This window comes from Phoca vitulina, unplaced genomic scaffold, assembly GCF_004348235.1.
Source record: "Phoca vitulina isolate PV1807 unplaced genomic scaffold, GSC_HSeal_1.0 scaffold79, whole genome shotgun sequence".
Taxonomy (NCBI): Eukaryota; Metazoa; Chordata; class Mammalia; order Carnivora; family Phocidae; genus Phoca; species Phoca vitulina.
Genome location: NW_022589782.1, coordinates 5,762,794 through 5,778,859, shown reverse-complemented (window position 1 = coordinate 5,778,859; position 16,066 = coordinate 5,762,794). Strand labels below are relative to the sequence as shown.

At 48.2% G+C, this 16,066-nt stretch overlaps 1 protein-coding gene across 12 annotated transcripts in view; it reads right to left on the bottom strand.

Moving 5' to 3' along the window:
• The window catches only part of TRRAP (transformation/transcription domain associated protein), a 110,948-nt gene that overhangs the window by 44,855 nt on the left and 50,027 nt on the right, over positions 1 to 16,066 (bottom strand). For 8 of the 12 annotated variants that reach the window (XM_032393996.1, XM_032393994.1, XM_032393999.1 and 5 more), the window contains 16 exons: positions 15,473 to 15,526; positions 15,322 to 15,342; positions 13,565 to 13,684; positions 13,202 to 13,321; positions 12,639 to 12,803; positions 12,362 to 12,543; positions 11,940 to 12,138; positions 11,379 to 11,507; positions 9,308 to 9,574; positions 7,616 to 7,822; positions 6,391 to 6,549; positions 6,155 to 6,289; positions 5,239 to 5,349; positions 3,710 to 3,856; positions 2,230 to 2,443; positions 1,537 to 1,662 (listed from right to left, as the gene is read on the bottom strand). In XM_032393996.1, the coding sequence (XP_032249887.1) occupies positions 1,537 to 1,662; positions 2,230 to 2,443; positions 3,710 to 3,856; positions 5,239 to 5,349; positions 6,155 to 6,289; positions 6,391 to 6,549; positions 7,616 to 7,822; positions 9,308 to 9,574; positions 11,379 to 11,507; positions 11,940 to 12,138; positions 12,362 to 12,543; positions 12,639 to 12,803; positions 13,202 to 13,321; positions 13,565 to 13,684; positions 15,322 to 15,342; positions 15,473 to 15,526 (2,356 nt within the window). The remainder of the gene's footprint in view (positions 1 to 1,536; positions 1,663 to 2,229; positions 2,444 to 3,709; positions 3,857 to 5,238; positions 5,350 to 6,154; positions 6,290 to 6,390; positions 6,550 to 7,615; positions 7,823 to 9,307; positions 9,575 to 11,378; positions 11,508 to 11,939; positions 12,139 to 12,361; positions 12,544 to 12,638; positions 12,804 to 13,201; positions 13,322 to 13,564; positions 13,685 to 15,321; positions 15,343 to 15,472; positions 15,527 to 16,066) is intronic. The other 4 variants (XM_032394004.1, XM_032394006.1, XM_032394005.1 and 1 more) reach the window with 2 other exon arrangements.

The window sequence follows — 16,066 nt, the reverse complement described above, 5'->3', positions numbered from 1 at the left end:
AGAAAGAAAATCCTTTAAAAAAAAAACCTAGAGTATCTGGACATGATGAATATTTTAGAAGTCAATTTGTACCCATTCTGTAAAATTGCCTAAGATCAATAAAAATGAGCAAAATGTCAGAGCACCAACACAAAGTATGTGAAAAAAATGTTATCTTTCCTAGCTGACATTTTTATGAACATCCTGACCTACACGTTACATTTTAAATTTATATCCATGGCTCCCATTATAGACCAATAAAAGGGTATTTATTTGCCATTTATAGATGCAATCGTCACAGATTTGGACGATTTTTCAGTAGAGAGTGAATGTATGATCAGTCTGATTCTACAACAGGTAACCTGAGACACTTGTGACGATGGCTCAGTACCTGAGCCCCAGGGTGAGGACAGGGAGGGGACTGGGGTGACCAACTCTCCAGACACCAGCCGCAGTGCCGCCCCCGTCCCCGGCCTGCTGTCACCCTCACAAAGAAGGGAGGCAGGGCCAGTGGTGGTCAGCTCTTCTCAAAGAGAGTCCTCTGGAGAATTAACAAGACGTTTATGCTCTGGAAGCCAGGTTGCAAAGCAGGATCTACTGTATGACCCCACTTTTAAAAAAGTCACAAAAGTATTCAACTATCTAAATCTATCTGGTTCTAGAATAGGGACGGCAAGCTTGAACAGTTAGGGATACAATTTTAACTAAATTTATCTGGCTCCTGAATTTCAGATAGCAAGTAGCAAGAGTCTGGAGAGCAAGAAACTCATTAAAAAATAATGTATTCAGTTTGCAAATTCAGAAACAAGTGCTTGCATGACAAGGGCTACCTGTACGTATATTTATATCCTTATATATAGAAAAAAGACACATGTCAAGATGTTAAGAGTAAACGTTACTAATTACAGAGGCAACTTTTAGTTCTCCTTCCTTTGTACTTTCAAAATTTTATGCAATGATTAAGTTTGAAAAATTTTTTACATTTCTAACCCAAAGTCTAATCCTTCTCAGAGATGGGAGTTTTCACAAAAATTAGACTTCTGGGTATCTCTGGAGGCCAAAGTCGGTCAGCTGCCCCGATTACCTGAGAAACCAACTTTCATTTCATTTCAGCCAGAGCCTCACCAAGCAGACAGGGACTAGTTCTTGTCTCGTGAGTGGTTTACTAACAGGTGAGCATATTATGAAAGGTAGTAGTTATCCACATTTGCACACGGCTTTGGCAGCATCTCTGTGTTCGAGGTAGAACTGGGTCAGCAGGATCCACGAAACAGGGGACTGTTCCCCCACAACCCGATCCTGCATCTGAGGCTGAGGCGGCAGGGACTGAGGGAGCACAGACATTGGTCGGGCGGAGGGCGTTCCCCTAAGACCACAGGGGACAGGGGCCTCACGTGTACCAGACCACACCCACACACACACCCACAGCACACGTCAGCTCAAAGCTCCTTCCGACATCCCGAGACTTTCCCAGAAGGAAAGCTCGTCCAGAGAGCACGGAGAGATCCATGCCAAATGGAACGGCTGCTAGAAAAACCAGGGCAGACACACACTCACCAAAGAGCTGGGAGGGATTCGCGTTGGTGGCCTTCTCGTAGTTGGTGAGTCCTTCGTAGATGACCTTCCCGACGGCCGCGTAGAGGCACTCCAGCTCTTCGTACTTGGAGGCCACACTGGAAGTGCCTGCAACAGAAGCGAGAACGTGGGCCCTGTGGTTCGGATTCTCAGGCCTGTCCGGGCTCCGGGAGGCCAACTTTCCTCACACTAGACACTGAGCTTTAGTTTTCTTGGGATCTGCAGCAACTGGCCTGGGCGCTTCTTTCCCACTGCAGGACGCGTGGTGCTCCTCTCTGGGCTGCTTCTGACTTGGCCAAGCTAAATGACGTCTTATCTCACCACGCCTAACTGGAACACGCTCAAGATACACTTATGTGGGATATGCCAAAATCCGATCTTGGCAGCTGCTCGACATTTGACAACACATTATGACCCAGTTCCCCTTTACTGCCTTAAGGAAATGGTCACGTTCGGCTGATGAATAACAGCATTTCCAAAGCAAAACAAAAAAATACAACATCATGACTGCTGCCATTAAGTTATGTCTATTTTTTTTTTTTTAAAGGAAGGTTGAAAGCACAAAGAAAAGCGGGATAATAAAACACTCCCTATGGTAACCAGAGGATGAGCACTCTCAAGTGACACTCTCTGTGCCCTCCCATCCACTCAGGCACCAGGGGAAGGGTCACCTACTTGGCTCTGTTGGGAAAATGCTCATTAGGCGGGAGAGGAGGCTATGGACCGCTCGGAGAACCTTGGTGTTTGCGCACGTCATGCACGCGGCGATGCCTCGCTGCAGGGGTTTGAAGCTACTGAGGATGGCCGGAGACTGAAGGACAGTGAGCAAGAAACTCAGCACTTCCAGCCCCGTGCAAATATTTCCATAGTTGACTTGATTAGGTTGCTCCTGGAATGGAGAACACAGGTCACACACAGACGTCATCAATACTCTGGTACAGTCCATTACAGAAACACAAATCAAGCACAACTTAAAATTAGTTAAACCTCCTAATTTAAAAGCTCATGGAAAATACTAATACTCAATATTAAAAGGTGAAAACCAGGGGCGCCTGGCTGGCTCAGTCCGTACAGCATGGGACTCTCAATCTCAGGGTTGTGGGTTCAAGCCCCACGTTGGGTGTAGTGATTACTTAAAAATAAAACTTAAAAAAAAAAAAAAAAAAGGAAAATCACTAAAATTGGTCTAAAAAATCAATCACTGAATTCCACTTCTCTCGTATCATTTTTATTTACAATACAAATATCCTTCCAAAAGGAAGTATCTTTGAGACTGTGGGTCATGAAATCAATCTAACAGATGTTAGCATTAATAATAATAACAGAAAATAGAGCGTATGGTTTGCAGCAAAGTGTCGCTCCTTGAAACGTTTGTTTCTGTGGCTTGCACACACAGATGCCCTGCATATACACCATGTGTGCTCACTGGGTTGAAATAAAATCTTCCACTTACTGTGGGAACAAGGTGGAAAGCTGCTGTGAGCTCGGCACTCTGCATCATGAAAACGTTAGCCTATTACGTGCCAGAGGCCATCCGCTAATGGCTGAGCTCGACTCAACCGTGACTGCGTGTGACAGTACTTTGAATCAACGCATGTACTGCACACAGGCAGCCTATGATCACACTGTTTTCATAGCACAGGGAATCTTTATAACCTTTCAAAAACTGAGGCAATTATGTTAGTCTTTGCAATGCAACGTAACAAAGATTTAAAATGGGGTTGTAGCAGCCAGAAATTACAGGATCATGGTTTTTACAGAAATAAACCAAATAAAAAACCCACCAAGTAATCAGCACTGGGGGCTTATTTCTTTGCTACCAGACTTTACAGTGCTCAATAACAAATTATATGTGCCCTTTGAAAATTCACATTTGTTTTAGAGGTTGTCGCATAAATCAACTAAAACTATTTATCCCAAGCCAGCTGGGAAGTCCGTTTAAGAAACGAGATTTCAGTAGGCAAGAGAACTAGGACGTTTCCAAAGCTCCTCACTGCTTGGGGCTGGGGGTTCAGGCTCAAGTTTTAAAATCTTTTCCAGGGAGTCAAACTCCCTGCTCCTCCTTAGCGGTCACGACTGGCCGAGGGACCGGAGGGTTCAGGGTTCCGCGGCCCGGCCCCAAGCCCGGGAGCGGGGCACAGACATAGGCACGCACCACACTCATCAGCAGCTTGTCGAACCACTGCAGCTTGAGCTCAGACTTGGACCACATGTCCGGTCGCAAGGCGGTCTTCAGGAGAGTCACACAGCGGCGAGAGAGCACCTCCCCAGGAGAGCCGGCCGTGTTGGTGTTGTCGTTGACCTGAAAACGCACTCGGGTTCAAGGCCCCGTCTCACCGCGGACGTCTCCAGTGTCCCGACACTGCCTCTCGCCCGCACAGCCCAGCTTTCTCCTCCCGGCCACCTCCTCTCCCACCTGACTCAACGGGGCCTCCTCTGCCTCAGGGCCCCTCTCAGACGGGGCCCTCCTGCCCCCTTGCTAGGGGGTCAGGTCAGCGGTGATGTGCACTCGTTTGTGTGACAGATGGATCAGTGTCAGGCAGCTCCCCAAGAGCAGGGCCTGAGCTCCCCCGCAACCCCGCAGACCTCCCGGGCTGTGCCCAATGCCAGAGCACCAAGAAGGTACGGGTTCGAAAATTCAGTAGAGTCTTCTCAGCACTTTGAAGTCCTCACCAGTATGGCGAGACCTACTACTCTAATAATTATATAAACTTAAGATCCCCAAATTCTTAAAAAAAAAACTAGTTAGAAAAATTTCATTTACGTTTTCCTGAAAAGGAAAAATGAAGTTTCAGGAATAGATTTCCAACAAATCCATGAAAATACACTGACGTGAATAACAAACACAAGTTTTATTTATTTATTTTTTAAAAGATTTCATTTATTTATTTGACAGAGAGAGACACAGCAAGAGAAGGAACACAAGCTGGGGGAGTGGGAGAGGGAGAAGCAGGCTTCCCGCGGAGCAGGGAGCCCAGACGTGGGGCTCGATCCCAGGACCCTGGGATCATGACCTGAGCCGAAGGCAGACGCCCAACGACTGAGCCACCCAGGCGCTCCACAAACACAAGTTTTAAAGGCACTTAAATTACTAAATGTTGTACATAATTTATGTATGTTGGATCATCCCAGCAGCACCTTTATGAGACAGGTACCTTGGAAGTTAAATAATGTGCCCAAGATCACTGATCTACTGCCATTGTTTTGCCAACACCAAGATGCCCTTAATTATAAAGATACCCCCTTATTGGGGCACCTGGGTGGCTCAGTTGATTAAACGATTGCCTTCGGCTCAGGTCATGATCCTGGGGTCCTAGGATCAAGCCCTGCATTGGGCTCCCTGCTCAGCGGGGAGTCTGCTTCTCCCTCTCCCTCTGCTGCCACTCCCCCACCCCGCCGCTTGTTCTCTCTGTCAAATAAATAAAATCATAAAAAAAAAAGATACACCATTATTTTATCACCACTGAAAGAAAAAAATGTTTCAAAAAAATCTTATCACTCATAAAACATAGGCAGGTTTCAGAAATATTAGCATGTCATGAAATCAGTGAAATTTGGCACGAAAGTGACAGAGCTAGTCTCAGACCTTGGTTTGTCTATTTCTATCGGAGATAACATTCTGGATTCTACTAAGAAGTTTTTGTTCTCAAGAACCCCTAGCAGAAGGCATCCAGGAAGCCGCACCTGACAAGCCACGCGGATGAGGAAGTTCACCACGGTGTCTGTGTGCTGCTTATCTATGGGCTTGGCAAGAAGGGTGTCCGCTCCGGGCAGCGACTGGCTCCTCCCAAACACCTAGAAGAGGCAGCAAGAGCATCCCAACGACGCATTCCCAACACAGGGCACTTGTGCCGCCAGCTCACAGGATGCGGTCCTCCCGGGGGCAGATGCTGTTCTGCGCGCTGCCCGGACTTAGATTTGGGAAGAGAGCCATCGGTACTCTGCTTTGTGGAATGTGTGTGCAAGAGGAGGGAGAGGAGCTGGGAGGCCCCACGGTGAGCCGGCAGGGCGCGCACCACGAAGACCTGCTTGCCCCCGCCGTGTGCGGACACGTAAATGGACAAAACCTCACGTGGTTCCGGGAGTCCAACCTGAGCACAGGTGGATGCAGGGACCACGTCCTCGGGGGGAGTGGGGAAGGGAGGGACAGTTCAACCGAGGCACAAAGTGACAGAGTCATCACCTCCACAAGGGGCGAGGAGATCGAGCATCCCCAGGGCTCTCTTGGCAGCTGCCCTCCAACAAAATAGGACATAGTCTTTTAAAATACCGAACACAACACGGGTGCACGTTCTCAATCGATTTTCTTACCCTACAGTTTCCCTCAGAGCCTTACTGCAAGGAATGAACCATTCTCGTCAGAACTCTGAGGGTATTAAACGTGCATCAAGAAAAACGTGTGCTGACTTGGGAAACACCCGCGGCTAAGTCGGGTGTCACTGGGTTTCTCCCTGTTGAGCGCAGCCTTTCCCAGCTGTGTCTTGGGCACGGTGCTGGGCACTGAGGCGACACTTAGAATTTGTGGAACAAATGAACAAACTCCCTCAAGGAAGCGCAGAACCCGTAAAAGCAAGCACACACGGCGTGCGCGCACGCTTACCGCGCTGATGGCCCCCGTGGCCGTCCTGAAGCGTTTCACCTCCTGGGCGGAATCCACCGACAGGCCTCTTTTAATAGAGGATGAGACAGAGTTGACGCCTTCTCCGCTTGAATTTGGGTCCATGTCTGAATCCGGCTTAAAAACACACAAACACACACACACGTGACTTTGTGGACGATTTCTAGGGAGCAGCAGAAGGAATGTCATCTGGGACGACAGAAGTCTGGCGGCCACACCTGCTGGTCCTTGATCCTCTGCAATTCCCACTTGATGACGACTTCGGACAGGTCCACGGCCAGCCTCCTCTGCTCGATGGTGACGCTGGGCGTGAAGCCTAACCTCTGCATGGCGCTGACCATGTGCTGCACCAAGTGGTGTCGCACTGGGTAGTACACCTGTGGGCACGGGCTCTGCGTCACCCCAGGGCTGCGGGACCACGCGTCCGAGACCCGAGCACGAGGACGCACACATGCGCACACATACGTGCACTTAACCCAGACTCCTGCTCGAGACTTCTGACCTGTGACTTAGCGAGGAAATTCTCATCACCTTATGGATGTGTGTATTTCTCAACCCCCACCCAGCCCCTCGCTGAGTCCCAACAGAACACTACTTCAGCCCTGTAGTACCATCTTTTTTTCTTTCTTTTTTTTAGATTTTATTTATTTATTTGACAGAGAGAGACACAGAGAGAGAGAGAGAGCACAAGCAGGGGCAGAAGGAGAGGGCGAAGCAGGCTTTCCGCTGAGCAGGGAGCCCGATGTGGGGCTTGATCCCAGGGTCCTGGGATTGAGCCCCGTGTCAAGCTCCCTGCTCAGGGGGAAGCCTGCTTCTCCCTCTCCTTCTGACCCTACCCCCCTGCTCATGTGCATGCGCACTCTCTCAAATGAATAAAAAACCTTAAAAAAGAATGTTGCAATGCTGAATTCTCTTTAGGTAGGCAAAACTAGTAACATGTACCAAACTTCAGACTTGATGTCACAGACATTCAGCCACACCAAGAGGCAAATCTCCACTTCTAAAAGAGCTGGCTATAACGAATTTTCTCCTCTACCTGAAATCTACAAGGAATATCTACATTTGAATCAATCTAACAAAGTGGGGGATTTGGCTCTAGAGGAGGTGCCAACGACACAAACAACTCTTCGAGCCAAGTTACCAAAACCTGGAGTTAACAATGACTACCTCCCAAAGTACTGAGTATTGGTACTCACTGTTACCTGAGTATTTACAAGAAAAACACAGCCCTAGACAGAAGCAGATACCTGGGACATAGTCTCTAAACCAGAACCATTTCCATGTTGACAAAGCACCCCTCCATCCCCAAACACACAACGGACCAGAAATACCTTTACTAAAAGATGAATAGCCACCTTATTACTGCAAATTAAAGATAAGCAAAAGGGCAAAGCCAATGCCTGGGCATGCAGAACAGCCCCGTCTACAGTACTTTCTACACACCTTGAAATGCTGCACGATCAGATGCAGAATGTGAACCAGCTGAGGGACTGTGTGGCCCTCCTCCACGATGATCTTCCTCGTCCAGTGGGTCAGCATCTGGTGCCCATCCTCCATCCTAGCGGGCACTGCTGGAGTCAATATGGCCATCGCTTGTCTGACGATTGCTCGAGCCTCCATCGCGTGGGCCTTGAGCAGACTGTGAAACACCTAACGCAGGGAAGAGACTCTTACTTGGGATGAGAACAAAGGCTCAAAGAAACAAGAAAAATCCCAATCACTCTGAACCAAGGAAGGGTTTTTTAAAATTTTTTATTGTTATGTTAATCACCATACATCATTAGTTTTTGATGTAGTGTTCCATGATTCATTGTTTGTGCATAACACCCAGTGCTCCATGCAGAACGTACCCTCTTTAATATCCATCACCAGGCTAACCCATCCTCCCACCCACTAAGGCAGGGTATTTCTGCAGAATGATTTTTACAAAATTCCTTAGGGCTATCTTATTAGGAAAGAACGCAGTTGCTTTCTCCTTCCTTAAGTTTTGAGTGACGAACACATTTTCTTTCCCTCCCGAGCACCCACTTTGGGCCGATGCCAGGCTAGCGTGCCGTATACAAAGATGAGTGAGACCTAGCTCCCCGCAGGAACCTGCTCTAGTGTAACCCACGGGAAGTCAGCTGAAGCACAGAGACCCTTTCTTTCTGGCCACCGTGTGGCAAATGGAGCTGAAGGGGCTGCTGTCAGAGGCAGTCTCGGAATAGTGCAAGTGAGAGGTGACGTCCTGAGGTAAGTAAGGTCAGAGGACACAAAGACCACCTGATAGGTGCTAAGGGTGGAGGAGACAAGACAGGTGTTGGAAATCAACAGGATTTGCACACATCCGGACACCGGGGGGCACTAGAGTGTGTCAGGGATGGTCCCTGGGTCTCTGGCTGGGCGGACAGCGCCACAGAGACGTGCCTGTGGGAGGTGATGTCTGAGGCCATGGGCTTTGTCGAGGTCTGGGGTTTAACACCACAGAAGCTCACAAGACAAAGCGGTCAGAGAAAAACAATTAGAAATGACCTCACAGAATAGGACAAGGGCAATCATTTATAAAGTGTTAATGGGACAGACGGGCTGAGCACTGAAGTATATCACTACCTTTAATTCTTACAGAGACAATAATTGACTCACTCAGGGTCACAAGAGCTTGTGACTGCAAATAACAAACTCAAACCCAGGGCCGCCTGGCATCAAGGCCTAAACCACTGAGGGACTCAGGGAAGATGTGCTCGTCGCCAGCAGAGGGTCAATACAGCATGAGGTTCTGAAGTGCCTAGTATCTTTAGCTAAGGAGTGGGCTGGGCCCTTCCAGAATGGTTTCAACGGACCAGCAGAATGGAAGCCAGCAGAGGAACGCAATGCGTAGAGGAGCATGAGGTGGACAAAGGAGACATTTTGTTGTTTTGACGGCAAGGCTGCAGAGGAACAAGAGAGCAGAGCAGTAACTGGGGAGGAGGAGAGAATGCACAGTCACGGGAGAGTTCACGGCGCTTATAAGACGGCAGAAACGAGCATTTTTAATGGTGCTGGGAAAGACGACAGGAAAGGAGGCCACGACCGTAGGAGGGGGCGGCGTGTACATGTGCGCAAGCCCACGGAGCGTCGGGAGGAGTGGAGGGGGGCCGGGAGGGAGCCTCGCGGTACCTGAAGGACGATTTTCTTGTGTATGGCGAATTTGGCAATGATGTGCGCCAGAAGTAGGTGGCCACTGTATTTGCAAGCCGGATCCACGCAGGCCTTGGAGAGCAGGCAGGGCCACGCGAAGGTCATGAGGCGGCGTAGCTTGCTGTTGCGGTTCTTGTTGTTGTCGTGGATGTGGTGCGGCGCGTGCTCCACCAGCAGCGTGGCGTACTGCAGCAGGTAAATCCTCAGGGAGTCCAGCATGTCCGCCTGCTTCTCCGGGTCCAGGACCTGCGGGAGACACAAGCAGGAAAGCTCATTTCTGGCCCTGAATCGTGTCACCTACTAAGGGTTATACAACACGCTTGAAACTTTTAAAATGTGCGCACGCGCGCGCACACACTATATATGTGTATGTAACATCAAATTTTACGACAAGGGAAGCAATGTCACCTCAATTTTCCTTTTACGTGCATGGATTAGAAACTCACTGAATTTATTTCAATGCCGGAGGGCAGGCACCCCCTGCGATGGGTGAAGGAACTTGAGGGGACAAGGAGGGCCTCCTCTTTGATACAAGGTGATTGATTCAGGGTGGAGTTTCTTAATTTCCAAGTAGTTGGGATTTTTCCTAGTCAGCTATTAATCATCTAGTCCTGATTTTTCAGTATTATGATCAGAAAATGCCACCTAGAAAACAAATCTCTACTTTAATGAAACTGTTAGTTTTTTTGATTGAATCAAAATATATATCTATATATATCAAGTATCTGATAAGATTTCCGCGTTTTGTGAATATAAGAAACATAAGGAAAAAAGTGCACTCCGAGAACACTCCACGTGTCTCTACTGAATCCAGGGCACGCGTGCATCACTCAAGTGGGCATCCTGACCACCTTTGTCTACCAGAAAGCTCTGAAAGGCTGAAGTCCCCCACAACTGTGTTTTCATCGGGGCCCCCTGAGCCCCCTAAGCGCCCTCTCCCCCGGATTTGCTGCTTCCCAATGGCCCCACCCTGGGGCCCCCACCTGCGCGCTGCCATCTGTCCTCCGACACTCAAATCCCAGCTCCTCACGTGATGCCGCGTCAGCAGCATCCGACCCACAAGACAGTCTAGAGAAGGGAGCACGGGGGAAGGGGCCGCGTCTGGGTGACCATCTCCCCACAGTTGCCCAGAATAAGGCAAATATCAGCATGGGGACTCACAAAGATCCCTTGGGCTCAGCTCGCATTCCTAGAGAGGGTAAAGGTGGGGTGAAAACTGCAGGAAGGAGGCCCGTCTTTAGGGACAAAGACTACGTAAGGACCAATAAACTGCCAGTGAGAACAACAGTCCCCTCCACCTGGACCCCAGGACGGAACAGCGACCAAGCGGTGAGAAACAGAGTCCTTCCCAAGGGCATCCGTGCGTATGCGGCAGGCTGCTGAGGAATGCCCGTCACTCACGCACGCCAGCGCAACGACGTGTGAACAGAACACCCCACCAACCTCAAGGCAAACACGGCACCCGCCGGCAAAGTTCAAAGGCCTGCCGTGCACGGGACAGGCCCCGTGAGGAACACACTGGGCGGGCATTTCTCAAAGAAACACACCATCCCTCTGCTGCAAACTGGAAACGCAACTGTAAAAATGCAGAGGCTGTAACACCTGAGGTAACTTCAGACGTCACTGCCGCCATGACCACGGTCTCGTGAACGTGACAACCAGACCCGGTCTGATGTTCCCACTGATTTTTGGTAGATTCTTTTGCAAAGCTAAAGATGAAAACTGTACTTCAAATACAACCAGCAAGAGGAGTTTTTACAGAATAACTCTGATAATCTGAGTTTTCACTGACCTATGTTCTATTTCTCACTGGACTCTGTTAGTGTGGAAAGTCAATGCATCCTAAAGTAAAGCTGCCTTTAAAACTGTACCAGCAAGAATTATAATGCTCTACTATAAATTAATGCAAGCATGAAAAATAAAAACCTTAGGAAAATATGTTTTTCAACGAACCCATCACACATGCGCTCACACTCACACGCACACATTCTCTCTCACTCCCTCATCTGCTAAGTTACTTTTTGTGCCAACATATTATTAGTGACGCCACCTTGGTTATAAACACGCTGGTGATGCTTTCCGGGTTATCGCCTTCTGGATTGGGAGGTCCTAAGAGCTGTTCTCCTTCCCCCTTCTCAAAGCTGTATAAGAAAGCAGGATTCAAGATATGCTGCAGAACCTACAAAGAAATTTAAAAATGAAGGAGGAGAAAAAGCAAAGCCATGCTCTTCATTTCTCTACTAAGGTGGGTGGGACCACCAGCGGGTCACTTTGCACCCGAGAAGTTAGAGCTCAGTCAAGGGTGTGACTCATCATCCTGACTTTTACTCAAGCAGTCGGCTGGAAAGGGAGAGTGAAACAGGAGGAAATGCGACGTCAGTCTGTCTACTCTTCTCATGTCTGATAAGTCATTTTCTAAACACAAGGACACTAACAAACTACTTCTCAACACCGGTTCACTCTGGATCTGTCGTGTGCTCCTCAACAAGGGCATTTTCCTCACGAACAGTCCAGACCACTGTGGACACAGCAGAACACCAACAGTACCCTCGCTTCCCTAGAAAACGAGCTCCTACGCCCGCAGCTCCCCCTGCCTCACGGTGGGACTCACCTTGGCTTTCAGTTCGTCGCCAAAGTTGGGGTCATTGAAGTCCACAAAGCGAAAAAACAGGGCACGTTTTTGAGAAATGTTGTAATTTTTGGGAATCTCTTCCTCCATATACTCCTTCAAGAACGTCATGTTGCAGAGAAAACGACCCGTGAAGGCCCGGAGCAGCTGGAACAGCAATTCTATATCTCCGTAATTCCTTCTGCAGGGCCAAACAAGAACAGATTAGGTCACAGCGCGCTTCACGGCCACATACGATCTCTGAGTTGCCTTTAAACAGCTCAAAGTCCCAGTCTGTTCTCTGTAACAAACGTGACTACATGTGGCCAGTGAACCACAGCCCAGCCCAAACTCCCAGACAGGCTCTGGTTTCGCCTGCAGGCCAGAACAAGTCACTCGACGTGAAGACAAACGGATGCACCCACTTGCAGTAATTCAGCAGACAGTAGGCCAGCAGCTTGGGCTCCTTCCAGTTGGTGGCAGCCATGTTCTCCTTCCGGTGTCTTTCTTGAAAGGTTTCGCTGACCCACACGCGTCTCAACTGACTCACCAGAGAATGCTGATTGGCCAGCCAGGAGTCATCATTTTTAACTATGATACTTATGATCTGTCAAAGAAGTGACAGGGTTAGGGAACTGACTGGTTCTCTGTGCGTCTCGCCTAAACTTTTAAGATTTCAGGTGCTCAGTGATGAGACGCTACCTTGATGGCCTGAAACTGAAGGTCCAGGCGCATGGTGCTAGTGCTGGGGGAGCCAGGGCGAACGGCGGTCTGGGCGCCGCCGGGCACCAACAGAGTGATGAACCGGTTGGGGTTAGCTGCCAGCACGTCTCGCAGAGGTCTGGCATCTTTGTGTTTTAAAAAACTCTGAAAACAAAACAAAACGAGCCATTTTAAGCTAGTCAAAACCCACAAAAGATTTAGATGTTCTGAATTCTAAGGTTCTTTCTAAATCTCCCTAGGCAGGCTAAAAAGTCGCTATAAACACCCTTTTTAAAAAAATGCTTCTTAGCAGTAATAACACTTTGTGATTATGGATTTCAAAATCCTGGCAGCTCATTTGTCACCACCACCAAAATCCTCAAGAAGGATCACCTCCACTCAAACTTTTCACATACACAACGGTGATGTTTCGAACACCCGGACACATGACAGAAAAAATAAAGCCGAGGCGCTGAACAGTGAAATAGGAATTTCAGATTTCAGAGCACACTGGCTGACACGAGTCTGCAGGGACACCTGGCTCCAGCTCCCCGCGTGCCTACCATAAACATTCTGCTCCACTGGGGGTCATTCAGTGTAGCTTCCATCATGAACAGTTCTACCGTCTGTGAGGGGTGCCGTGTCAAGAATTTGATCAGAGGCTCTCTGAAGGGACTGCCAGCCTAGAAAACATGGGGGGAAACGGCGTCTTCTTGGGGCTTGAGGCTTTGTTGGCCTAAGACCTACCATGGCAGGAAGAGGCATGTCTCCCCTCCGTAACTGGAGTGTGCTACAGCCATAAGCAAATATTAACATCAAACATCTTCAGGCTGTTAGATTAATCCATCTAAAATCTAACGAAGTAAGAACATCACAAGCCAACAGACGGAGGAAGAATCAGAAGAAACCCCGAGTTTGACCATTACCTCAATCAACATAGCCCGTTCAGTTTTCATCACCACCTCTAACAAAGGCTTGACCAGAGTTTGAGGTGCAGCTGGGATCAGGTGAAAAAGGTTTATAATTGCTGAACAAATTTTCATTTCCTAATGAAGAAAACCAGAAATTACAAGATAGGCCAATTAATTTTGCCAGCTAGAGATACCAACATTACTACAGACCCTACTATGGTCTAGCTACATTCGCAAGGCTAGCCACCAGAAGCAAAGAATTAACATGTAAAAAGCCACAATTTACCAATGTCAGGTTACTGCTGTGGCCCAAGGAAACTAACTGCCCTTGGCGTTCAGATTTCACCTGTCAATGGAGGGGAGAGGGAGCTGTGTGCCCCCGATGTGACTGGGCTGCGTCTGTTTTCACGAACAGGGCCAAGTGTTGGAAGTGAGCTGCAGGGCTGCCTGCACCTGCCCCTCGTGGAGGAGGGGACGAGCATGCCTGTGGCCGTGAGAGTGTTACGATTCCCCCGCTTTGCTGTGACATCATGGGGTCTTCCCGGTACCCTAAGTTCTGAGGGCACAGACTTCTTCTGCCCTCAAAACTTAGCACAAAGAAAGTCTTCAAAACATTCTCAAATATTTATCCTGAAAATTAAACATTTGTGTAAATAAACGACTGACCACGGTATTAAGTATTTGTCAACCAGGCCTGAAGATGAGGCTGGCAAACTGCTCTACTGAGTCATACAGAAAATGTGAAATGCCAAGATTTCCGCACTTTTTAAGGTGCTAACAGCTCAGTGGTCAGTCGCTCTTGTTCCAACGTTCTGTTCTCAGTGGCAGTTCCCATAGTTTGGAATCTGCAATTCAAAGAGATCCCACATGGCCAGAGCCATGGCCAGAGAAGGGAAGACTCCCTGATGTACCACCCTGCCTTGTGCGCAACAGGAGGTCCGTCACACTCAGCACAGTAAAATGGGGATGATAAACACTCGTCAGGAGGGACCACATCCCAGTAGCATCTGCGATACTTCCCCGAATGCCTCTATGAAGAAAATGGGAAAGAAGAAAAGAGAGTTCTCTTCTACGGAATTTCCAGGTCTGCACACAGAGCAAGCTCTACTCTGAAATTACAACATGCTCATAATGGCACTTTTGCATTATGGGTTTTCGTTTTCAAAGCGCAATCAAGAAATCACTTCTTTTGGTCTTTGCAACACCACCGGAAGACAGGACCGACGGATGTTATCATCCCCATTTTACAGCAGAGGGAAAGCTCCGGGTTTGTCCGAAGTCCCAGTGTCGGGACTACGTCGGTGTGGTGTGTATGTGCAAGAGATGCGGGGGACTGGGCGCGGAGGGGCAATGAGGTCTTAAACTCCAGGTAGGCAGGCACTTAGGAGTGTGGAAGAAAATAGAGCTCCTCCCAATTCCTAGCAGGTAGAATACTCTCTGTGTAGTTTCCTCCCAAGAGGTTGTGAGATGTAGGAGCTCATATGAACATTCTGAGAGCAAAACCCAGTTGAATCTTAAACGGTATTGACATATTGCCATTCGAACATGTAGAAAACCAAAGAACTTAGAATCTTGCTTAAAACGTCCTAACAGGAAACATGCGTGGCATCCGGACAGTTCACAGCAATGGTACTAATACGACTCTGCCACAGACAGACGATACGGCTCACTGCACTCCAAGGCACAACGCACTCTGTCCACCACAGAACCACAAGTCACAGCAAAACCAAATACGACAACACCCCCTCCTGCGCCTCCACTGAGATTCTCACCTCTACCCCTTCCATGGCAGGCTGAACCAAAACAAAAATTACAGCATGAAAAAAGGCAACAAAAAGGTAAAAAAGAAAAGAAAAGAAAAGAAAATATAAACTGTTCTTCACAGTGCAAGTCATAAACTGACTTTAATAGGGTTGTTCTCACCTCAAACTGACAGAATGGAGACAAGGAACATCTCCCGCACTCGGAAATGCTTTCCTGAGGATGGGGAGGAAAATCATCTTTTTTCTATTTATGTTATTTACATAAAAACTTCCCATATACTCATACACAGTAAGGATTATTGGGGGAAACAAGACAGTAAAGACAAATATCAAAAAGCACACAATAATTAACAAATGCTCAACAGCAAAAAAAGTACACCTTCCACCCTTCAGATGTCAAAACAGAGCCCTTCAGATAGTGTAGAATAGCATACGTCCCTTCCCTAAATCAAATTTAAAAAGCAGGAATTTCGGAATTCTTGCCCAGGGGGAGAAACTGTTGTAAGCAAATACATTTAAAAATCTGTTTTTGTTTCGAGTAAGTTACGATCTTTATGTGCAGCGCGGACATTAAAGAAATTTTCTTCCTCTTTCCCAGCGGAAATCTGGAGAGTACCAGGTGGTTCAGCCCCCTTAACCAGGCATGTGTGAGGCCCCCACACCAGGAAGAACCCTCAGGCCATGATGCCACCCACAGATAGCTGGGTTATTTTGGGAAGTGAAGCTGTGTACGCACACAGACACGGCACATCAA